The sequence below is a fragment of the Hippopotamus amphibius genome, chromosome 9, assembly GCF_030028045.1.
Source record: "Hippopotamus amphibius kiboko isolate mHipAmp2 chromosome 9, mHipAmp2.hap2, whole genome shotgun sequence".
Lineage (NCBI taxonomy): Eukaryota > Metazoa > Chordata > Mammalia > Artiodactyla > Hippopotamidae > Hippopotamus > Hippopotamus amphibius.
The window spans coordinates 17583610-17609810 of NC_080194.1; the positions used below are offsets into that span (position 1 = coordinate 17583610).

The 26201-nt window shown below is 31.5% G+C and overlaps 1 protein-coding gene across 6 annotated transcripts in view; it reads right to left on the minus strand.

Annotated features, from left to right (window-relative positions):
• The window catches only part of METTL15 (methyltransferase 15, mitochondrial 12S rRNA N4-cytidine), a 203272-nt gene that overhangs the window by 106766 nt on the left and 70305 nt on the right, over positions 1-26201 (minus strand). For all 6 annotated transcript variants that reach the window (XM_057695087.1, XM_057695086.1, XM_057695088.1 and 3 more), the window contains one exon: positions 7675-7811. In XM_057695087.1, the coding sequence (XP_057551070.1) occupies positions 7675-7811 (137 nt within the window). The remainder of the gene's footprint in view (positions 1-7674; positions 7812-26201) is intronic.

Here is a 26201-nt window from a genome sequence, read left to right on the forward strand (position 1 = left end):
CCCACTTGACTGAACAGTGAGCAGGTCAAAGGAGAATCTACGCACATAAATATACAACAAAGACAGGGCCTATGAAAGGATCCTGGAAGAGAAAAGAAGAAGTCTGTACTCAAGATACAGAGCAACAGCATACTTTTGAAAAGGATTTATGACACACAGAAAAAAAGTTTAGAATGAATATACTTTGGATTCCATAAATTTCAAGAAAGGTCTGCTGACTATGAAATAAAACATTAAAATGAGAGGATAAGACAAGAGGAAATAAAGAGGAATTGGCAGAAAATAACATGTCAACAAAATTAGCCTACAAGAAAAGAAAATTTCCAATAGCTGAGTTACAACTTGAACAAGAGGCAGTAAAAACCATAATCAACACTCTAGAAAACTAAATCTGTAACATACAGAATAACTCTGAAGAGATTTCCTATAATACTGAGGCAAAGTAAAAGTAGCAGAAAACACTAAGAAAGGAAATAAAAGACATGTGGGACAGATAACACTCTAACCAACAAATCATATGTGCTCATAGGTTAAAAAACTGAAAAAAGAGTAGGGGGTAACTAACACAAAAACTCCTTTGTTAGAGAAAAGACCTGCTCCATAGACCAAAATTATTCACAGAGTATATGGAAAATTAATAAAGAGAGATTAATTAGTAACATTTCTTAGTGAAATTTATGAATGTCAAAGATATGCAGAGGAATAAATCTAGTAAGCATCCAGCCTGATGGTGGGAGGAAGAAGTGAGAAACAGATTACCTAGGAAAGGAAAAAATAAGCTGGATTGACCTCAGACTTCTCTACAACAGTACATGTCAGAAAAAAAAAAAAAAAGAGTAATACCTACACAATTCCCAAAGTGCTATCCTAAATCAACTGTTGCCCATGTAAGAAAGCATTAGTACCACAGTCTCAGGTAGACAAAGGCATAGTTGATTCCCTTTTGCATATTTATAGAAAAACTAAGATGTAATCAATTGGTGGAAAAACGAGCCTACGTAAAGAACTAGAAATTGGACTTACAGTATTACAAAAAGTCTAGTGCAATGAAATGAATTAAATCAATTTAAGTATAATTACTTTAGATACTACTACCAAACAATGTAAATGCTAACTAATATAATTATCTTAATAGTAGATATTAATGTCTAAAAGCCAAAATAATATTTTAAAAGCCAAGAAGTGGGAAAAGAAAGGAAAATAAAAATTAAAGTAAAAATCCTCACTTTATATGTGGTGGTTAATCAATAAATATTTTTCTACATACTTAAAAAAAAATGTTTAAGTACTCTTAATCTTAAAAAATATTAATATCAGCCAGTAGTAAATTAAAAAAAAAATTTAAATGTCATCAAAATTGCTAGAGAAAAGGCAAAAACAAATATGTATATATGGATAATGGACAAAAGAAAATTTAAATGCCAAAGATAATTTCAATAAAACACAAAAATAGAAAATATAAAACGATGACATAGAGTAAGCATATCTTGATTTAATTACCCTTTACAGAAAACATACTTAGATTTGTTTACACAAAGTAAACACATATGGTATTTGTTGTTTATAGGAAGTACATCTAAAATAACAGCATAGAAAGACTTAAAACAGCAGTAATATGGATATGGCTAAGACTATATTAGAATTAGAATTCTAATAAATTGTTATAATTACATAAAGGAAATATATTCTACAACCAACAAAACTATTCTATTAAGGTAACAATGAAATATGAATGTGCTAATAACGTATAAGTAGAATCATATTTTGTAAACTATATTCATGTACATGTATGAATGCACATATATATATAAACCAAAAAGATTAAAAGGAAACATACAAAACTGTAAGTTTTGGTGGTGGTGGACTATGAATAATTTTAATTTTCTTCTTAGCACTTTTCTGTACTTTATCATTTTAATTAAGAAAAAATATTAGTCAGAAACATAAATACTGTAATCAATTGAAAAATATATCATCAATGAAAAATATATCAAGATGTCAATTCTTTTTAAATTAATTGTGTATTTAATATGATTGATCAAAATGGTTTTTTAAACTTGGCCAAGATATTCCAACATTTTCAAGAATAAAAAAGCAAAAATACCCAAAAACTCAAACAAGAAATAGTACATACAATATAATGAAATATTAGCAATTAAAAAGATGGAATGAAATACATAAAATCATTACTACTGATTAAGGTGGTAGAATGATAAGTGAGCTTAATTTTTTTCTGTATACTTTTCTGTATGTTATAAGTTTATCCCAATGAGAATACCTATTTTTAATAAACTGTTGAAAGTAACAGCTTATTATATTTTTATAATCTGCTTTACCTACAGTCAAATGATGGAATTAATTATTATTTTCATTTTTTCTTTATACATGTCTATATTCTCTAAACTCAGTATACAGAGCACATATTATCCCTAAATTTAGAAAAAAAATTTGTTAAAAAACTGTCTTCCAACATTCATCTTCCACCGTGGTAAAAGTCAGCCAGCACCCCACTGCTCCAATTTTAACGTGTTTCCTCTTGTACAGTCTTCAGAGGCAACAGGGAAAAGTTTCAGTTTTCAAACAACAGGTGATCTGACATGTCATTTTTCTGAAAGAGCTAAAATGGGTTAGCCTAAAATTCAACTTTCCCATGAATTGCTTAGTTTTCTATGAAAATGTTAGTTTCTATTTTTGACTTAGTTTTGACAGAGTGAAGAACATAGGATTTTTCAGGAGAAGCATAGGCTACTCTTTGACAACAGTAAAATAAATAAATGAAAGAAAGAAATTACTATATTTCCTCAAAAGATGTACACATTGAAATGACAAGATGTTTCCTTTTTGCACACTCTACTGCAAGTTGTAATTATATATGTATTTTTAAGAAGATAATCAATTTATCTAATTTGAGCATCCCTCCAACCATCCATCCATCCATTTATCCGTTATCCCCAGAAATAATCCCTAGCCCAAATTTGTGTTTATCTTTTTCATGTATATTTTTATACTATAACTATACATGTAGGTATTTGTAAATAATATATAGCATTACTTGGCTTTTTCTACCTTAGCAGAGATGTGATCATACAATCTTTAGGTTTGTTTCTATTAACCATTGTTTTCCCTTTCTCCATACCTCCCCCCACCATTAATTCCTTCTTTCTCAAGTTCACCATGATTATATATACAAACAATGCATATACAAAGTCTGTAATAAGCCTAAGGATATTTTTTTTAGATTTTGCTTCTTTTATTTAGATGGGATATATTCTAAGCAGGTTATTTTTTTAATATTAAAAGATATCCATGAAAAATAAGTAAGTATCCTTTCCCCCATATCCCTACTTTCAAAATTGTTACATCTTTCCAGTTTGATAAGTATAAAGTATTGTATCGTTATTATTTTAATTTGATTTCCCTCCTCACTGCTACTTATGTGAGCATCTTTTCACACGTTGATCTTCTATGATTGACCCTTCTATCCTTTACCCACTTTTCAAATTGAAATTTGTTATCAATTTTGACAGAATTCTTCCTACACGATAAATATTATGGGGTTCAGGAAAAGCTACCTCAAAATATGGCACCTTGGCATACTGAATATTTTTAAACTGAAGGAATGTGAGAAATGGCACATGTAGGTCATAAGATCCTCATGTGAGAGATGCCCTGCCTATACCCAAAGAAGCTTCCTTATCTCTGAAAATGAAGGGACGAGAAGAATCTGAACAAATGGGACTTGCTGAATTTCCCCCACATTACTATACTTAGCTCATACCATTTGTCTTATCATATTTTTCTATAACTTTCCACTCTTCATCAAATCTAATATAAAAATGCTCCATTTTAACTGTCTTTGGGTCTTCATTTCCTTTTGAAGTCTCATGAGTCATATAAAACTTAAATTTATGTGTGTTTTTTTTATTAATCTGTCTTTTATTACAGGGATCCCAGCTGAGAATTTAGAAAGATAAGAAAACATATATTTTTCCTCCTCTACAAAATCAACCCTTTTCCTATCCTCTATATTACTAATATATTTTCTTTAAGTTAACTATTTGGAAATTTTACCATACTATTTTTGCCATATATTTAAAAAATCTTTATATAGATACTTCTATTATTTATTTTTATAGATTTATTATTTCTAGTCTCAACTAATAGTTTCTTACCCTTAGACTGTATATATAATCTCCTCAATTTTCTTATGACTTTTATTTTCAATTTGTCATACATTTTTACTCTATCTGGAAGTTATTTTTGAAACTGATTTAAAATAGGGGTCCATTTTATTTTCGTCAAGTTTAATAGACATTGTACAAATTTATTTAATAATGTACTATTTCTCAATGAATTAAAATACCTTTATCTTCTATTAAATTCTTTTCTGTACTAGAATCTATATCTGGATTCTCTCCTCCATTAACCTTCTTGCCTATTCTTATGCCAACATAATATTGATTTCACTATAGTGACTTTATAGTGTGATCTGACACCTGGTAAGGCAAGTTTACTCTCAATTTTTTCTTTTGCACAAAAGACCTTGTCACTTCTCCCCCGCCCACCCCCACCCCACGACCCTGCCATATCTATTCAAGATTATATTACCCAAGTTAAAAAAAACACATATCAGTTAAGGTAAAATCAATTAAGATACTTCCTGGAAGTACAATAAATGCATATATGAATTTGGGGAGAACTGGCCTTCTTTTATAATAGTAATTTGTTTTACCCCCAAACACAAAGGCTTTTTTTGTTCAGATCTTATACATCTTTCAATAGAATTATATGTTTATTTTTATTTGGAAATGTCTTTCTTATTAAATTTATAACTAAATATTTTATAAAGTTTTAGGTGCTTTTAAGATGGAATATTTTTTCCAATTTCCCTCTCTAGGTATTTACTACTTGAGTAGCTTTTTAAATTTTTATCTAACCATTTTATTGTATCATCTTATTAATTTTACAAGTCCTTTTGGATTTTTAAGTATTCAGTCAAATCATTATAAAAAAAAGAGACTACTTTAATCTTTCCCTAGTTTTTTAATTACAACTGCTAGACCTTCCAAGAATATTGATTAAAATATGTATAGAAGTCAATTCATATTTACAACCTGATTTTTGACTAGATTGTTATAGTATTTCACCTTTTGGGAAAATAACTGCTGTTTGTCTTTGGTTAATAGGATATTTTACATTTAAGTAGTTTATATATTTCCTTTTAACTCCAAGATTTTAATAAGAACAGCTAGCTGATCATTGTGATGCTTATCAACCTATCACTGATTGACTGTCTGATATTGAACCATCCTTGTATTCTTGAATTAAACCCTATTAGGCCATAGGTATTATTTTTTGAACTAAATGATGGGTGAATTAGATATGCTAATATTGCATTTTGAAGTCTGCATATTTATATACTTCAGTGAGGTTGGACTTTTTCTCTTTTTCCTTTTAGACTACCCCTGGCAGAATTAGGTATTAAAACAATGCTGGATTCACTATAAAATGAACTTTAAGAACTTCCCATATTTACCATGGTCAGAACTAGCATAAAAGGCAATGTTCTTTCCTATTCTTTAAGAGCTAGATAACAGCTGCAAATCTGGTCATTGTGCATTTTTCTATGTACTTTAGTTACCTTTCTAACCTTTTTTATGGTAATAACCTATTAAAATTTTATAATTTTTGAGTCAATTTTAGTAATTTATATTTTGCTAGGACATCATTTCATCTAGGTTTCATATGTTGCCACAGAATTAATTACAGTAGTATCATCTTATAAATTACTTTGTGTCTATGGTTGGTCTTCTCTCTCAATCTTAATCATATATTCTTGCTCTCTTTTTCCTTTAACAATCAGGCTGAAAAGGGATTTTGCTATTTTCAAAGAATGATCACTTGGGATTTCTTTCTCTTTTTTTTTTTTTTGGTTTTGAGTTTCTTTAATGTTAGCTTTTGTCTGTATTAATTACCTCTACCTGCTTTATTTTGATTTATCTTATGGTTCTTTAATTAATTTATTAGGTTAGACAAAGGAATTATTTTATCAATGAACTAAAAAATCTCAATAATATTAGAGACAAGGCAGTATTATTTAATAAAATGAGATTATTGGGTGATGGGTGAAATACACATCCCATCTCTGTCTCTATTAAGACATGTATGCCTTTTAGCAAACCATTTAATATGTGTAGTTAATACTTTCCACATCTGTAGAATGAAAAGAGAATAACAGAGCCTCAAGAATCCTCGTAGGTAAAAAAAGTATGCCTGATAAAATTGATAATTTTAAGCTCCATTTAAGAAACTAGGGTGTTTGAAAGAATAAGAGACCTTGGGAATCGCTGCCTTTAGAAACAAAAATATCTAAGAAAATTCAGGTTGTCTATGATAGTGAAATATAATGGAGACCTATACTCATTTTATAAATGTTCATGTCATAATCAAGTGAACTTCTAAGAAATTTTACAAAGATGAATGCCCTTGTACAAGACCCTCTTAAAGAAGGTGCATCTAAGTTACATTGTTTAAAATGACACAAAGATCAAAAAAAAAATACAATGCCATAAAACCACATCCTTATATTTTTCTTAGAAATAAAGAACCTAGGGTCAAATGGGTTATGGGACTTCATAAACACTGTGATCTTGCAAACAAAAATCTAGGTATATTTATTTACACTTTTATTGGGAGATTTAACCACACTGAGAGATTTGCAAAAAGTCTGAGACCTGAGAGAGGTTAAAAAAGACTATGCTAAAAAAAAAAAAAAGACTATGCTAGATGAGTAGTTCAACTTTCTACCTTTAGTCTGTGATTAAACTTTTCTGTTGTCATACTTTTGCTACTTTACCAAAGAGACTTCATCTTTGTTGGACAGCTACAACTAGTAAAAACTCTAGTTTATGTCAAGTCAAAATTTACCTCTAAAATTCTCATCTATTTTGTTGATTTCAGTCTCTGGAGCTTGACAGAATAGAACAATTCTCCATTACAGAAAATAGCCCTTTACATATTTGGAGCTAGCCATCTTAATTCCAAGATATTTTTCTTTTTCAGGCTGATGTCTTTTAAACAACATAGCATATGGACATAACTCATTAATTCAAAGTTTTTTCTCTAAAGGAAGGTGCTTTTACAACTCATGAAGACAATAACTTTATATTTTTTAAAAGTTCTATGATAAATACTCACTGATTCTCATAAAGGGATAGAATGCTCTAAACTTATTTTTGAATTTCAAAAAGATTTCAAAGAAAGCAATTGCATTATGTTGATGTATGTGACCTCATGAATTCCACAGAATTTTTACATACTTATTTACTCCATTAAATTCTTAGAAACTGTAACTCATAAAATACTTTGAAAATGTTTTTAACTTATGGGTTATTTGTAAAAATACTATTCATGGATGGATTTTAACACATATTCAAATTTCAGCCAAAAATAAGTTTTTGTACTTACACTTATTTTACAAAGGGTAAATGCAGTAATATCATTATTTTTAGTGGTTTTAAAAATATCATTTATATCAATTCTTTTTGGATAAAAAGGGAGGAAATACTTAGTGAAGTATAATATCATACAAGGGAGAACAAATTCCAAGATGGTAAACCAAGCTCCATAAAACTTAGCAACAAAATTAAATAACTATACAAGCATATTACTTACGGGTACAATTCTGAAAGCTGTTCAGCTATTGCATAAGCTGTTGGGTCTCTGTCTAAGGTATACAGAGTAATATCTGACTCCTTCTGTAGAATGGCTCTTGTGTGTCCTCCTGAACCAAATGTCATATCTAGAAAAAACTAGTCAACACAGAAAAAGAAAATTAACCCTTAGCATGAACAAAATTTATTCTTGCCAGTTATCTTATTTCTAGACACACATGCTTTTCAGAGCTGACAGCAAATAGAAAAACAATTACAATTTTTTTTTCCCTAGAGTTCAATTTGGTATACAGGAGATCTGGATCAATTATGAGTGATCAGTCCAAAAGAATTTGTCAAAGTATCAACAAAATGATAATCTTTGTCACAGGCTGGCCAATTTAAGACAAATTTACATCTCCCCCTAGAAAGTCAAATGGGCCATACTGTTGTGCTGCTAGCTTTCTGATGCTTTCAAGCACTTGACTAAAAACGATATTTCCAACAATTTCTCATCATTTGAAGACAGCTTACAATTGGTGTGGCTCACTTTATCTCAAGTTCTCCAAATGCTTTATATTAAACATATTCAAGAATATAGAAAGAGAAAGAGACAGAGAAAGAGAGAGATTATACCCAACAGCAGTCATAGGACAAATATTTAATTAACAAATCAAACCTGGAAAGAGCCCAGGGCTTAAGTCAAAACACCTTGGATAAATTCAGCCTTGCAACTGAGTAGCTATATAGCTTTGGAAAAGTCATTTAAAATTCCAGGGTCTTTAGATATCTCCAGAGTTTAAAAAGAAAAAGAAGGTCTAGAAGAAGACACCCCAATACCTGTCTAATTTGTCAGGTGACATATTATTTCTCATCTAAACCAAAACACTTTTGGGAGTAAAAGATTTGCCAGGACAACAGGATACAATGTATGGGAGTACATATGTTTAAATGCTTGATCATTCAAGATACATAGTGAAGTGGATCTGAATCCAACTTAGCTATTTTATTTGGCTACATTTAAAAAAAAAAAAAAGCTGGCCCACTTAAAAAAAAAAAGCCAGCTGGCAATTGGACAAGAAACTAGACCTGGACCATAATGGAAAAAAATACATCAAAAAAAGAATGTATATATATATATGTATAACTGAGTCACTTTGCTATACAGCAGATTGACACAACATTGTAAATCAACTATACTTCAATAAAAAAAAAAAAAAAAAAAAAAGGCCAGGTGACAGTTGGGCAACAAACCAGACTTGGACCATAAGAAACATAAGTGTGGACAAGGTAGTTGATTGTAGTTGGTTTGGAAGTCAAGACATTCAGCACATCCTCTCAAAGTTACACTCTTAGTTTAATGAATAACTAAGCTCTCTGAATAAGCTTCACTGGTATGATGAAAATAAAAACAATTATTCCAATAATATTGAGTACTATGACAAATGATATACACTATAAATCAGACTGTTAAAAATATTTAAACATATAACTTTTTAAATGTTCATGTGTACACTGCACAAAGGAAATTCCTGTAGTGGATTTGAACATTTCCCTGCCCTGAATGTTACAACTTATTTCAGAGAGAGTGGTCAGAGACAAGGCATAATTATGCTTTGATTTTTTTTTGGGGGGGGACTACAAGCTACCATGCTGAGTCCTGTCCTCTGATCACGTCTTCAGAAAAGTTAGCCTACTATTCAAAGAATAATATGGAGGAAACCTTCTGATCAAAATTGGGAAGAGGAGGGATGTAAAATATAAGATGTAAATGTGGTAAAAAAAAAAAAAGTAAAAGCGCTGCTTTTTAACATAAATTTTCTATTATAACTTAACCTTGCATTTCGATCAATGTCAGCACAAAAGGTATGGCTACATATATTTTTCACCTTTTTAAACAGTAACTTTAAAACAACACTTAAAAGTCTTATTTGTATGGCTGTTAGAGGAGAACATATTTAATCTCAAGATTGAATGGTTTCCTCTCCCAGTCTGTATACTTATTTTATGCATCTATGAGTAGGTAAAAATCTTCTACCATATACTCACCTCAGTTTTAAAACTGCTAGAGGTTTAGCATGATTTAAACAAAGAATTGTTCCAGGCAAAACTATATACCACTTTCTTGTTATGCTCCAATATCAAGTCTTATATAATCCTGGATTTAAATTGGGTATATCAAAAAAATGATTTGCATATGATTACCATATCCCAAGCCAGGAAAGTCCCAATGTTTAAAAAGAAAAATCCTCGGTATTAAAAATATTCTGGAAAATGTGAGATGATTATAATTTACATGATTATTTTTTAAAATATCATGAGTATGCCCTTGGAGATGTACTGACAATCAAGGAAGTTTCTATAGGAAAAAAATAATCTATTGTTACCAGTCAAGTGTAACACAAAGCAAAAAGTGGGAGACAAATAGGATTTATGAAACTAGAACTGAACCCCACCATATGTCCTGGATTAACAGGTGACTGGAGCCATCGACTTTCATTTTTAAAATTCTAATATACACTGCCCATCATATATAATAAGTGACATCTAGGCCTTCTGAGTCACCCAGCACTACAATTGAAAAGGGAGCCAAAAAAAAAAAAAAGAAAAAAAGAAAGAAAGAAAGAAAGAAAGAAAGAAAGAAAGAAAGAAAGAAAGAAAGAAAAGGGAGGCAATTAATTTTTCCTTTCTCCTGGCTCATTAACTTGACATAAGACCACATTTTTAAATTTGTACAATTTGATAATAAAATAAGGAGACTGGATGACTTTTTTGCTTAACAAATGCACAGGAACAACAAGTCTGAATGTTTCAAAATAATCCTTCTATGAGTCTCAATTATACATATATGCAAATGTTTATCTTATGCTCCAAATAGATATGGAGTTCTTTCTTTGAAATTACCTGACATAATTTACCTAAAAAGCCAAACCCATATTTGATACCAAGAGTTTTTTCTGGTAATTTCACTCATCACCGGCATAACCCTGGCCAAATCATTGTAACTCTCTGAGCTTCAGCTGCTTCATCTAAGAAATGGGGATAAAATGTACCCTTGTTTACCTCAGAGATTTATAAAGATTATTTTATTTCTTCCTCACAGCCATGAAGTAGGTGTTAGTAAATTTTACATACACTAAAATTACACTAAGCTAGTAAATGTCAAACGCAAGAATTGAATACAGGTGTTTCTGGCTCTAAAACCCATGTTCTTTCTCCCATTGACTCTGCATTAAATCAATAAAGTCTATATTTGCACATTGCTTAATGGCTTTCCAAGCATTAATGTTTTCCTACTTGGTCTAACAAAAGCTCTGTAAGAAAGTATGGAAAAATGGCATTATCCCCATTTTCACAAATAAAAAACTCAGGTTGAGAGAGATAATCAATGATCTTGATTAAGATCATATTACTAGTAAGTGAGGGAAAGAGAATTCTAAACAAGGTCTCACCAACTCTGAATTCTGTGCTCTTTCTGAAAAAAAAAGAGAAGAAGGGAGGGAGGGAGTGAAACAAAAAATAAGAAAAAAAAAGTGGATGGTATAAGAAAGAATCATGGCAGATATGGCTTTACAAAAATTATACAAGAAAAGTTTAGTGTTTTATAGATGACCCATTCCCACTGGAATTTAGGCTCTTGAAAATCCATCTTTCTTTATCTTTCTGTATCTTTATCTCTCTCCCTCTCTCTCTCTCTCTCTCTCTCTCCCCCTCTCCCTCTCCCTGTGTGTCTCCCTTTTCCTCTCCCTCTCTCTCTGTTCCTCTTCTCCTGTTTCAAGCAGATGCCTAGGTATCTAGAACTTTAGAATGTGTGTTCTTCGAGGATTTTTGCATGGAAGAAAGAAAAAACTTTCTACCTTTCCTATCATTTAAAGACAACCACTTTTGCATCTTTTAGTTACAAACAACAACAAAGTTCAGAAAGAGAGAATGCTAGTTACCCTGGGTAGATGGTATCTTTAAGGAAAAGAGAGAGATTTCTTTGAAGTTGGGTAGAAGAGAGATGGAAAAGATGAACAAATTCCAGAAAGGTGCAGGACCAATGAAGTGACTGACAGGTAGTAAGATCTCAGAGCAACTGGACAGATGATGGACTGAAGGGGATGGACCCTCAATCACAGGGTTCCCAGTGCTACCAGAGATTTCCATGCCTCTCTATGGCACAGAAGAAGCAGAACCTTTGGTTAAACACAGGTTAAAACAAATGGCACCTTAGGGGAAAATAAATGTTACATGAGGTGAGTAAGAAGATGCAAGGCCTCTGCATAGCTCTGGATGGTGTATGGGGTCTGGGGATAAGTGAAATTGATGGCTTCTCAGCACTGGGCAACTAGGGATCAAAATCAAAAGGAAGGTGATTTAAAGAAAATAAAAACTAGCATTTGAGGAAGAGGATTCATAACTACAATCTCCAACTTTGCCTCCAATTCAATATGGTAGCATCAGTGCATGGTAGTAGATGTTTAGCATATATTTAATGATGTGATATGAAAAAAAGAGCTCAGTCTCCCAATGTAACTATGATAAAGATAGCAACACTCATTTGTGCATATGAATTCAGAGATACTCTTCAAGATATAAGAATCATTATGAAAGGATCACATAAAATAGTCACAAGATGCCCAACTTTTAAGTCATTTAACATCAATGTATTCCTAATATTAGCAATTGATTCACTAATGAACAGAACTTTTTAGAACATTAATAATGATCTGTAATTATATATAGCACCATGTTTTTATTTGCTGATCAGTCTCCTTTACATTTGAAATAAGAAAATGAACATTTCTTATTTTAGGTTAGCTCTTTTAATCAAATACAACTAAATGACATTTTATCCCATGGTCTTCTAAATATCATAGAAAAGATCAGATTTTACTTTTCACCATGATGAGTCACACTTGAATAGTTGAGCTATAGCAGTGGATCTGATATGGACAGGGTACAGACACAGAATTTCAGAGCTCAGAGGGACATAACAGACTATTTATTCCACCCCCTCATTTTACTCATAAGGAGACCAAGGCCCAAAGAAGGTAGCTGGTAGCTAGTTGAGGACAAAGCTAATACTAAAACCCAGATCCTGTGCTCTTTCCACTTCATCTCAAAATACTCCCACTGAAATTATATAATCATCCTGAAATAAAAACAATCGTTCTTTGGAAAAGCATTTTCTTAATACGAAGCTATATACAAGTGGGAACTCTGCACCTTCAGCCTCCAACACAGTTAAAAACAACCGCTGTTCTACCATTTTAATTTTCTTAAGACTTTATGATGATAAATCTGTAGAATTAAATTCCAAAGACAATTATGTTTTATATTTGGCCTGAAAAAAAATGTCTGCTTATTACATGTAACAGCAACTAGTAAAGGCTGACTTTTTGACAGGTTACAGTTTTCAAACTGATCTTGAAATTAAAAACAAACAAGTAAAACACCTAAAGTCACAGGCTCATGGATGATTAAAGCTAGAAGAGCCTATAGAAATAATCCAAATTTAATTCCATCATTATATACACCACTCTGTCTTTCTAGATTATATCTATTTCCCTTTTATACCTCTCAAATGTGATATCCTTTAAGACAGCAATGGCTGCTCTCTCAGATTAACAGAAACCAAGGGATTTGCCTAAGATCACCCTGTACAGACTAGATACTTAAATGATTTTTTTTCCCCAATACAAGACTCCTAATCATTGAAATTTTCACACTGGAACAACATTGTTAAAGTTGGACAGAAAAACATTTTTAGCCATGAACAGTATGAGGGCAGATCTTCCAATTTCATTTTTCTAATGTTGATTAGTCATTTCCAATCTGTGCAAGATTTTTAATAGTAGGTTCTCCTCTGAATTTGGAAACAATATGGCCTGATTTCACTTTAAAATTTCTTTCTATGGATATTTTCTTTTCTGGCAATTACTAATTTTGAATTTTTCAAATTGAAGTGCTTCTGACAGAATTTTAGTTAAACTTCACCTATTTGTAACTAATTTCATTTTGAAATACTGAAGTGTCTCAGGCATATACTTAACTTTCTGTAGTTTTTTCAGGAGGTAATTACATTAAATGCATGGCATTAATTAATAATCTGTATATTTACAGAACATCCACTATAGATAAGGCCACAGGAAGTAATACAAAGATAATAAGTTATGAGCCTTTCAGTTTGGTGAGAGAATTTAGACATACACACAAATAACTATTAGCAGAAAGAAATCAACAATATAAGAAAGGTGTATGTAACATTTTACAAGGAGTAAAAAGAATATTAATTTTAATCAGTAGTGAGATGAGTGAAATTGAAGTAGGTTACAATTCAGCTGGGCCTTGAAGATTGGGCAGAACTCCGAGCACCTCCTTTCTTCTCACTCTCCATACTCTTCAAATCAAATTAGTTACCAAGTCCAGTTGATTTTGCCATACAAATAAATATATCTTATATCTTTCTACTCACATTTTCAATTCAGGCCCCCATATTTCTTTGTTTTATTATTGCAATAGCCTCACAATTCATATCCGTACCTCTAATCTCACTTCTAATTCTTCTCGCTACACTGTTAACAGGATATCCTTTCTAAAATAAAATTGTAGCATATGAAATTCCTACTTACACCCTCTCACGGGTTCTCTAAAACTACATGATAGAGTCTAAACTTCTAGGCAAAATGGACACTATTCTTCATATTTTGGCCTCTTCATTTCTTTCCAACAGTATCTCTTACTAGTCCCAGACATGAATTTTACAACGTATTCTCTAGTCACACAGAAGTACATGCAGTAATCAAACATGCCAAGCTGTCTCATGCCTTCTCTCCCATTTTGCCTTGTTAAATCTCTCTCAAATTTTATTCTCAATTATGAGAATCCTAACATGTCCCATAGCTCTATTCCAAGAGTTAGAAATGCAATAGCAGGCCGAAATAGACACGGGTCCTGCTCTCATGTGGTTTTCAGCCTGGAAGCCTGAGTATCTCTAATATACTGTCCTTTCTTTCTAGAATAACCTCTGAAAGATGCCCTAAACATTTGTGTCCCTGGTGCCAAACAATAAACAACACAGAATATAATTAATAAATATCTGCTGGATAAATAAAAACAAGGAGAATTAGAACTTAAAAAAGGTGTAGACACAGGAAAGGATGTGTCAGTTATAAGGAGAGCAAGTCTGACTGGAATTCAGGATTTATAAAAGAAAAGGGTAGAAAGGAGAAAAACAGAAAAAAGAGAAATGGAAAAATGAACAACTTTCACGTATGTTCCAGATACTGTTTTAATTTTTGCAGTATGTACCTGTCTTAACTCTTGTATCAGCAATTGGGAGATTGGGATTGCCATATGTGCATTAATATGTATAAAATAGATGACTAATAAGAAAAAAAAATCAAATTGTACACTTTAAAAAAAATCCTTGTAGTAGCAATGTAAGATAAACAAACTAGGAGATCATGCAGGAAAGGTAGTGTGGAAATCAAATTGCAGCAGTCCTAAAAGACTAAGGTAAGTAATTTACACCATATTTGCTAGATGCTGGACAGCTTTGAGGACTTCTTTTTTTTAACATACAAAAAAATAATTTAACTGCCAACAGTATTAGATGGATGCTACAGTGTGAGAATATAGTGGTGACCTGGTGTAGAGCACCCAGGTAAGAGGACATAAAAGTTTGAACTGGCAATAGGAATGGAGAGTAATAACAAACGTCTGCAAGTTTATTTCATGCTTATTTTATGCAAAACATGGTGCTAAACATTTTATCTGTATTATTCATTCATTTTATACACAAGCATAAATACACACACACATAATTTAGTTAATTGAATGTGATTCTCAAAACCACACTCTGAGCCAAGTTACTATTATTATTATAATACTATTTTATAAAGGAGAAAGGGGAGGTTTAGAGAGGGCTAGGTAAAAACAATTCTGTCTCCTGAAACTGTACTATTAATTATTTTGCTTTTTCAGAGGGGTAAAATAGTAATTAGATGTGGTGAGTGGAGAAGTAAGGAAAATTGTTTAAATGATCACAAAGCATGCTATCTAGGTAACTAAGAGGATAACAGACATCATTTATTACACAATTACGTGCCACACAGTTTAAAAACTTGATCTAATTTAATTCTTACCACAGCCTCTTCATTATGTAAAATAAGTCCACTTTACAGATGAGTATATTGGAGCCATTTACTTAGGAAAACATGAATTTGTGGTACAATTAGAGATAGAGGCAGAAATAAGCATTTCTTTTCCCTCCCTTCCACACTGTCCCTCAATGCTCTGCCACCTCTCAGTTAGTGTTAGAAAGGCCAAGGAACAACTTCTTACTCCAGAAGAGAGAAAACTAAAAGTATATGAAGATACAGGCAGCTTGATAGGGAGAAGAAAGAGGTTTAAGAATTTCATATGGGACTAGAATAACTCTTTGTAGCAATCTTGAAACAATGAAGTGAGGGACCTTGCTGAACAGAGATTTTGAAGAGAATAAGAAAAACCCAAAAAACGACACACACACAAAGGTAACAGGCCCAATTATAATACCAATAATCCACAGATGGAGCAAGAAGTTTGGTTTCTGAAAATGCTTAAAGAACATTGTTTTCATTGTATTTGTAAAAGCTCATCCTAATCAAAAACACTGATACATGTAAAAAAGAGTAAGATAAATTATTTTCATTATATATCCAAATTATACTAGGCAGCCTTTGGAAATATTGTGCCCCAAATACAGTGTACCTGGCCATACATTCACCAAAAGCAGCAGAGGGAAGCTCCTTTGATGTAACTAGTGAGACAAATGCTAAGAGAGATGAACTAGTTATTTGGATATGATATATGACATAACGGACATTCTGACAAAAAAATCACTAGAAAGTAATCTGCTTTATAATGTCACTGACATGTTCATAATTGCTAAGGCAAGCTATTATTCTACCACTGTGTGCTTACATCACTCAAGACTATCAGTGACTTCTCTCAGGCTTTACTTACGTTTTCTGTCTAATCTGTTTACAGGTAAATATTTGTCACACTGATGCATTTGGAGACCTGAAATAAACTAGGACATATAACTGTGAACATAGAAGGCCACCAACCTCATAGTCAGCTAACATTCTGAACAAACATTTTTCCTATAAAACCCCTTGATTTATTATTGCCTTGTCAAGGTCTGTTGAGTATCTGTCTGCTACATGCTTATTTGGTTTTATCTTAACTATTACATGAGCTTATGTAAAAGGAAAAGAATCTCAAAAGAACATAAAAGTTATACCACAAACAAAATAATCAAAGCAATGCATTAAATTTGTCTCCTTTCTCATTTTATCAAGAGTATTGGCGTTACTGTGATGATTCATTCTGCCTAAATTCTGCAAACAGTTCATCTTGTAGCTTAAATTCTATCTTATTCACAAAAGAAATCTTACTTGTCATAACAAAACTTTTTTCTTTTATTTGTAAAGTATATTCTTCAATTATATTAAATAATTGGAGTATTCATCCTTCTTGGTGATGAGTAGCTTTTACTTTTACCTGTAACATGGAATGAATTTCAATCATAAGTCCCAGCCCTGTACAATGGACCGCCATTTGATCTGCTTTCAGATACAATGGTTGAATTAACACAAATAGCGAAAAACAATATGGCATGCGTGGTCTCAGTAAGCTTAATTTCACAGAGGTTTCAGGCCCAGACAATGCCAATCTGTCAGCATCTTTCTGAATAATAAAAATAGTTTTTAATCAACACCATCAAGAAATTCAGATAACATACTCTGGACAAACTTTTTTCAGAACATCACACAATTACCAAGAATGATAGACAGTTATTTTCTTCTAAGAATTATTAAGTACATAGATTTTTTAAAATATTTGGAAAAATAATGCAATAGTGAATTCTTTCATCAATGTGTTCAGCAAATGCTCTTTCCAAAAATTTTTGGTGGGGGAGCACAAGTTATTTTACTGATGGTGGTTTCAACATGGTTCTAACATTAAATCCTTATCACCATTAAAATAAAACCAACGATCGTAAGATTTTCTAATACTTGGCCTCCAAATAACATTAATTTTATACAAGTCAAAGCAGACCTATATATATAAGTATTGGTGTCCAATCCACTGTGTGTATATGTATCTAGTGTACGCATCATGTGCATGCACGCATATAAGGGTGGGTGAGTAGGAACTCCCATATTCCTTAACTTGTTTAAACATGTGACTCAAAATTGGACAAGTTTCAGACGCAGACTCAGGATACACTACATCACCATTAAATCCTCCTGTGGAGTAGATGTTAGAAAGTAAAATTTAAGAAGTGACAGAAAGCTTCATAAGTTAGGAAGAGAAAAAATAATCAAGAAAATGACTTCAAAATAATTCAAAATAATTAGAAGAGGCAAGTTCAATAAATATCTAAATACTTTTAGAACAATCTGCTTTTGTGACTTTCAAGTATTACATGAATTGAAAAACAAGATATAAATGAGGCACCAGAGTGTAAAAGAAAGAGACTGAAGGTCAAAACATCTGATTTCTGATCCAGAATCTATTATTTAATTGCCATAAAAGTTGGACAAGTTACTTAACTTCTCTGAACCTCGGCTTCCTCATGTGTAAATGGAGATAAATATACCATTTTAGTCCACATCGCCAGGTTATTGGGATACGCAAATAAGACAATATGCATGAAGGAAATTTTAAAATGGTAGTGCTACATAATTAATATCAGTAAAATACATTTTAATTAAGAAAATAATTATTCACAAAAGGCCTAAATTCCATAATAATTTATACCAAATACAAAAGTAATTTAGCATATAAAAAACATTTCATAGCTTCTTAATCTGAAGAAACACTAACAGAACCTTCAGTTGGCAGATGATCTTTAAAAGGAGCCTCTCGATAATGTTAACACTTCTAGAGGGAGAAGTATCAAAGAATTTTAAATGCAATAAAAATCACCTGATATATCTGAAATAAACAATTTCATAATTACTCTGACTTTGCTATGTCCTAAAACTAAGAAAATGTTTTTCAATTATTTTTTTAATTCAGCCCAAATTGGAAAAAAAAATACAGCTTACTAGATGATCTTTTAAATACTTACTTTTAAAAGCAAATGTTTAAAATGTAAATATTATTATTACTTTTCTTTTTCAGATAGTAATACCTTTAAAATTTTTTATTATTGCCCTTTAAAATTTTATCACACTACTAATCATATTTTGGTGTGTAAACAACTCCATGTAGGAACAATGAATTGGACAGTGGGGCTAATTTAACTACACTGGTTATTGCGATGTATTACTAGAAACAAAGCATTCAAAATTTCTCAATTTTTAACTGACCAGGACGACTTTATACAACTTTCAATGTTGCTAGTTGACTGAAAGGAAGCTATAGTCATATTAAAATCAATTATCTAATTACCTTAATAATAAAGTAAAAATTACACACTTACTGTATAAATTCTGTGTGGAGAATACAGAATTTTAGAGTATAAATTTTACATGTAGATACAAAGAATTATAAAATATACTCCTAGTTTCCTAATGGACATTCAGTCTACTTAGAGAGAGCGAACATGTATCCCTGAAATGACTAAATAACAAAATTCCAGACATGCCAAGTGCCAGTGTATAATTACATGTCAATGTTAACAAAGAATAAACTATGTTTTATGGAAGCAAATAATACTCTATGCAGTCATGATCTGAAAAGTCTCTTTCACCAAAGAAGATGGCCCCAAGTCAAACCTCGATTATAACTGGCTAAGTATAACAGAGGAAAGAATGTGTCCCAGGAGACAGGAAAAATCTGAAACAAAGGCAAAAGAATATTATTCTTGAATCATTAACTGCTTTAATTTTATAGTATACAGGATTTGTAAAAAGAAATAAAGAGACCAGGTTGAATATTAGGTTGTTTAATCTTTCTCAGTCTGCTTAGTTATGTCAGAAACACTGACTTTATGTGGTTACAATGAGAATGAGATAAATTTGTATATATAGAGTGCTTAGAATACTTCCTGGCACACAGTGAGTGATTAAAAATGATAACAATGATGATGATGATGATGATGACAGTAATAATAGCTACTGCTTCCACTGACAAGAAGCATAAGAATGGATGAGAGTCCATCAAGTGCAGGTCTTGCACTAGGATAATGACAAGTAGGAAAGGAAGGGTTCATATGAGAGAAATGACAGAAGGAATGCTACCGTGAAGTACTCATAAGAACCAAAGCTCAGTTTAGATACAAATGATAAAGTCAGAAAAAATGTCAAAGTTGTCACAAAACTTTCAAATTTACTTGCTTTAAAGAGTGATGACAGCACTGACCAAAACAAAAACAGAAACAAAAAAAAAAACAGAGGAGATAATCTGTTTTTCTGGGAATCAAAATCTGAGACTCACTAAACACTCATCTAATTCTCCTGTGTGATAGATATTTTCTGCCCTGTTTGCCCGCTAAACAGACTCTGAGTTTAAGTGGCTTTTCCCAAAACAAACTGCAGTAAGTAATGAAGCCAAGGTGAGATAGTTGGTCTTTTTGATTCTGAGGGTCCATGAGCTTCCTGCTTTATCACCCTGCCTCCTGTAAAGTATTTTCGGTAGTAGCTAGGATTTACACATCTAATCTAGCAGAATCTTTGAGAACATTTCCATGAGTAAACCTCATCATATTCAGAAAGAGGGGTGCAATTATAGTAACTTTTTAAATAAACAATATTGTGATGATTAGTTTATGTGTCAACTTGGCTAGGCTGTAGCCAAGTTGTACACTACCAAGTTATTAAATCAAACACTAATCCAGATGTCGCTGTGAAGATATTTTGTAGATGTAGTTAACATCCAAAGTCAGTTGACCTTAAGTATGTGAGATTACTCTCCATAATGTGAAAGGGGCCTCATCCAATCAGTTGAAAGCCCTTAAGAGCAAAAATTAAGGTTTCTTGGAAGGAGAAATACTACTATAAAACTATAGCAGTGGCAATCATTTCATGATATATAAAAATATCAAATCATTATGTTATATAGCAGAAACAAATATTGTAAGTCAATGGTTTTTCAAAAAACAAAACAAAACAAAACAAAAAGCCCACAGCTTTAACCCCTGTATGAGATTCCAGCCTGCTTACCTGCTCTATAGACTTCAGACTTGCTAACCCCTACAAATGTGTAAGCCAATTCTTTAAAGTAAACCTCTTAATATATAGGTATATATCTTATGGATTCTGTTTTTCTGGAGAACCCTATTACAAACACTGTCTTCAAGTCTGAAACAATAAGTAGGACAAAACAGAAAATCCAGATGTAGACTTCCAGCAATGCTATGCGTGTAGCAGGTAATAAACATTTGTTAAGTATAGACAAACAAATAGACGGCTTACTTAAAGGAAAAGGAAAAGAGAAAGCCTATAAAGTTCTTAAAGAAAATATTGTCTGTCAAGGAAAACTGTTTTAATAAACTTCAGATAGGCATTAAATGAAGATCTTGTTTAATTTGTATAGGGTTATCAAAATTCATTACAGATAACTGGAATTAGTGTTAATAATTTTATTTGGTTTGAATCAGATTAGATTTTGGCTTCTTTTAAGTGTTCTTTGCTATGGGTATTGGCATAAGGTATAATTCTCCATCCAATTACTTCAACAGAGTCCTCATACAGTGCTGGAAAACCACATGGGTTTTAAGACCACTGAAAATGAAGTTAACAAACGGGGTTTATTTAGAAAAGGGTCTCCACTCTATGACCTTGGAAAAGTCATTTAGTAAAGGTGAGTCCATACAGTTGTGTGAAATAAAGAGGTAATTCATATGAAAATATTTTGTACACTGTAGATCACTACACAAATAGTATTTTTGCTATTAAACATTTTACGGTGACAATAATGACATGACATCTAATTCTATCTCAAATGTGTTTAGAAATAGTCTTTCAAAACACCATAGATCAAAAACCAGAAAATTATGTCAAATAGTCAAAATTGTTTATTGCCTATGAAAAATAATTAAAGAGCTTAAAAGTCTCACTATAACAAATCTACCACCTGACTGCATTGGGAATCTCAAAAGCCTATATCATGGTCTCTGTTCTTGGACCTGTGTTCATGAAATCTGTGTTGTGTGCCTCCTGTACCTCCCCCAACTATGACATACCCCACCCCCACTTTCAAAAAGTATGGTTGGAGTACTTGAAGCAATAACCCAGAATAATACAAGTATTTCAGAGTTACAAAGGTATTTAAATGCCAAATATGAGCATTATTGCAGAGACCATTTAAGTTCCTAAGCAATAAATGTAACATGAAAACTAGTATAAGGACATTTTTAAGCACCAGAACTATATTATGTTAGAATACAACAGGAACAACTTAAAACAAAAAGCTATAAATTGCTATAACAAAGGGAAGCTAGCCTTCCCTATATATCTGCTTCCACTTTTCAAGTGCTTCTTCTGAGTTATTTCTATTTATTAAACAACCAAAAAAGTCCAATATTTCCAATCCATTCTAAATTAAATCATCTTAAAATCATGCCTTCTGGATTTGAGGAGGAAACACTATCAAACTACATGAAAAGCCAATTTTTCCAATTATTCTGTCAATACTTCATCTAAAATTAAACTACGCTCAATTCTCTATCTTCAATTCTAGATTTATGTTGCAATAAACATGACTCCAAAATAGGCTGATAACCATTTAAAGCCTGGAAATCTTTTAGTTATGCCAAGTTGTGTGTTACAGAATGTGGAAAGTTTAGTTACCTATGTTTTAAGTAAAACATAATACCCCAAATAACTTCAGATGATCTGGTTAATCATTTGTAAAAGGCTTTAAATATATAAACACTGAGTATACAAAATCAGATCAGCAGCCGGCTAATGTAAAATAATAAACATTAAAATATTAAACCAGATCAAGAAAACTCTTCTTACTCCGGCTAGAAGGAGAAAATTAGGCAGAAACAACCAGCACTTTCTGTTAATTAGGTAAGATATTTTACTGTCAGAACACAATGCTAAGCTATTTTCTGACTACTAGTTTTCACAATAGGCTTAAAAATAAATCAACTTTGCCTTTCAGAAGTTTACCTTATTTCAGACACGTAACTGTTGTTACTTCTTAAAATGTTTCTGTGCCAAAAGAAGTCTTCTACGTCACCACTTGCTGTTTTATATTTGGAGTTCATAATTAAACACTGAAGCACTACCCACAAAACGTGAAATATACCACAGATTTAAGTCCATGTACTATTTTTATAAAAATATTTTTAAGTTGTTAAAAAAAATGACTAACTGTTCTACTAAAAAAATTTTTTTTTACAAAAATGGTACAGTCCTTGAAAGGTAAGTTTCTTTATGTTAATATAAAGTTTAAATAAATTTAGATCTTCTTGAGTCTTTAAACCTCTATTCCAGGTTTTTTCTAAGTTTTCCAATTTTAGTTAATTGTTGAATTCTCAAGAATATCCCACAAAGTAGTAAAAAACTATAACACAAAGGAGAAAGAAAAGCAATTTGAATTACTGTGATACCCAAACTAAAGACATGATGAAGAAAAGTCACAAATTTCACCAGATTATATACAGAATAAATGTTTGCTTAAAATTTCAGATGAAATTTTAAATAAAAGCATTGTCACTAATTTTAAATTCTATAGGCAAGTGTAAAAACATTCGTGCTAGAGTTGAATTCTACAAAACAATTTATACCTTCAGGAGTAACTTTAAAACATAAACCTTAATATGATAATCATATGAAAGAAGCGTCACTTGCCTTCTGGGAGATATATAGTAACTCTCTGCTGTCAAGCAAAGTTATTATTAGTAGGCTCAGTGTTACAACTTCATTATACAGTATAATGTAAATGAAATCTAGGATAACTCTCATGAATGCCAGTCTACATCTATTACTTTGGTTGAACAAGTTGTAACTAAAGCAAATGAGCTAAGTATAGCAAATATTGACTTACTCCATCATTAAAAATGTTTTTTTAAAAAATCACTTAATTTTGTTAAATGTTTTAATTTGTACTAATTCACATTATAATTGTACCTAACGTAAACATTAATTCTCCTTCTACTATCATGATCATTTATCCAGGTTTTGAAATACATATAATTCAACAAATAATTATTAAACAATGGATAAGCAACATCCTAAGCTCTTTACATAAAATGTGGCTATATGACTTCAGGCAAGTCACTTTACCTCTCTAGGCCTTAATTTTTTCAGTGATAAGTCAAGAAAATTCAAAAAAGATGACCTCTTCAAGCTCAAATATTCTGTAATTCTAAAATAAATAGCATCTAAACATATCTGACTATAAGTTAAGAGATAGTTCCTTTGCATTTTTAGTACAGTTAAGGAAACTTGAAATAACTCTATAATAACTCAATATCATGTCAAGTGAGCTGAAAATTTAAACCCAAAGAATAAGTATCAAAATATTGATAAATGAAACAATTTTTTCCTATAATTTCTGGAAATATTAGTTGCTCTTTATTCATCATTTAAGAAAATACAAATCATCTTTGTTATTGTTAGTCATGGAAAAAAGGTTCATGTGAAGAAGGGATTTTACCTATGTTCTAGGATAAATGAGAAAAGAGGCCATCTATTTTCCCTCTCCAAATAAATGGTTATTGTCACAGGCAAGAGAACTATTAAGGGAAATTAGAAGCAGGAGGTTTCTCCTTGAGATGTAATCTTAAAATTATCAATAATAAACAGTATTATATCTTTTGAATAATTATTGATCATAGAAAAAATTAAAACAGTCAATAAAGTGTAACCAACACTTAAGAGCAGATCAATTGCATAAACTCAAAATACAGGGCACTATAGTAGGCTCCAGCAGGAGGCCTGAAAAGGAAAATTATAAGTCAATAGCATTGCAAATATATATGAAATCTGTTACAAAGAACTTTATAGTAATGGTTTCATAACTAAGTGCTGTTGCAATGAAAACACAGCTGATTGGGATCAATTTGGGAGTCTTTCATTTTATTGAAATTTCCATTACAATGTTATTTGAACAAATCACAAAATATTCTTGTATGGCATTCTAGTGATGTTTTATAAAATGTGAGGTTTACTGTACTGGCTAGCTCATCACCACAGGGAATCATCAAATGGAAATGATTCATTCATGTAAGTTGACTCCTATAATCGTTAACCACTTGTACACTTCAACTGATGGAATACTGATGGAGTCAGGAAGTTTTTAAACTGGTCTCAGTTATTTACTACCACTTGCTTCATGGTTAACTGAGACTATAATAAATTGATTCAGATGCGTTTACGCGTGTCAAAATAAGAACTCAAGGTATAGATATAAGGAGTTTATAAACAAAAAAAATAATTCAACTTAGAATTGAATTTAGAAGATGGAGCTTTAGGAAAAATCCTTGGAGTTATTTCATGGTCTCCTTCCCCACAAATAATATTTGATATTGACTTTAGACATAATCCTCTATCTATTATGATATTCTGTAGGCTTTGTTTCTTTCTGTGGGAAATAAAAAAGGAAGATACACAGGATAGAATGACATTAAACACACAAAAATCTCACTTGGTAGTTCAAGTTATTACTGACTTTGCAGCAAGTTTTATATCCCCAAATTTCAAAATAGTACGATAAAGAAAGAAAAGAAAATTGGAATTATGAATCCACACTAAATTATTTAACAATTCTTGTGGACTTCTGAGGGAAATGAAAATTCAACAATATACTTACTACCACAGTATTCAGTGAGTTTATAATATCACCAGTAGGCTATATTTTATTACAAGTTCAAATGTGTTCTAGGAAATAAAACAACAATAAAATAAGCTGTATACCTAAATTACACAATGAGAAGATTATGGTAAATAATATTTCACAAATATAAATATTAAAAATAACTGAGATGAATGGATTACTAAGAAACAAGCTTACATATTCTTATACTACCATTTATATGAACAATCACAGTTTCTTTTAGGAAATAAATGTTATTATTTTACAGCAAAAGATGTTATTGATGACATTTCCCAATATAAAAGGGAAAGTAATAGTAATCTTATAATTATATCATTTATGTTGACTTTGGGGAAAATATAATAATCGTGCTTCAAATGGCTTTCTGAAAGGTTATGGCTCAGCGAAAGAGTATATGGGCAGCAGCAAGACTCTGAAACTAGGCAGCAGAATGTAAACTTAGGTGAGTCCTAATATAAGTTTTGCAGTTAACATTATGCATCACTTTTTTTTTCTTTAAGAACTTTTATTGAGATACAACTGACATACAATAAACTGCATATGTTTAAACTGTATAATTTGATTTTTTTTCTTATTAGTAATGCATATATGGCAATCCCAATCTCCCAATTCATCCCACCCAACCCCCCCCCCCACTGCCGCTTTCCCCACTTGGTGGCCATATTTGTTCTCTACATCTGTGTCTCTATTTCTGTCTTACACATCACTTTTTAAAAGACATTTCATATCTTTCTGTTTCTTCTCTGCTTTTACTCAACAATTTATTGTTATGAATAT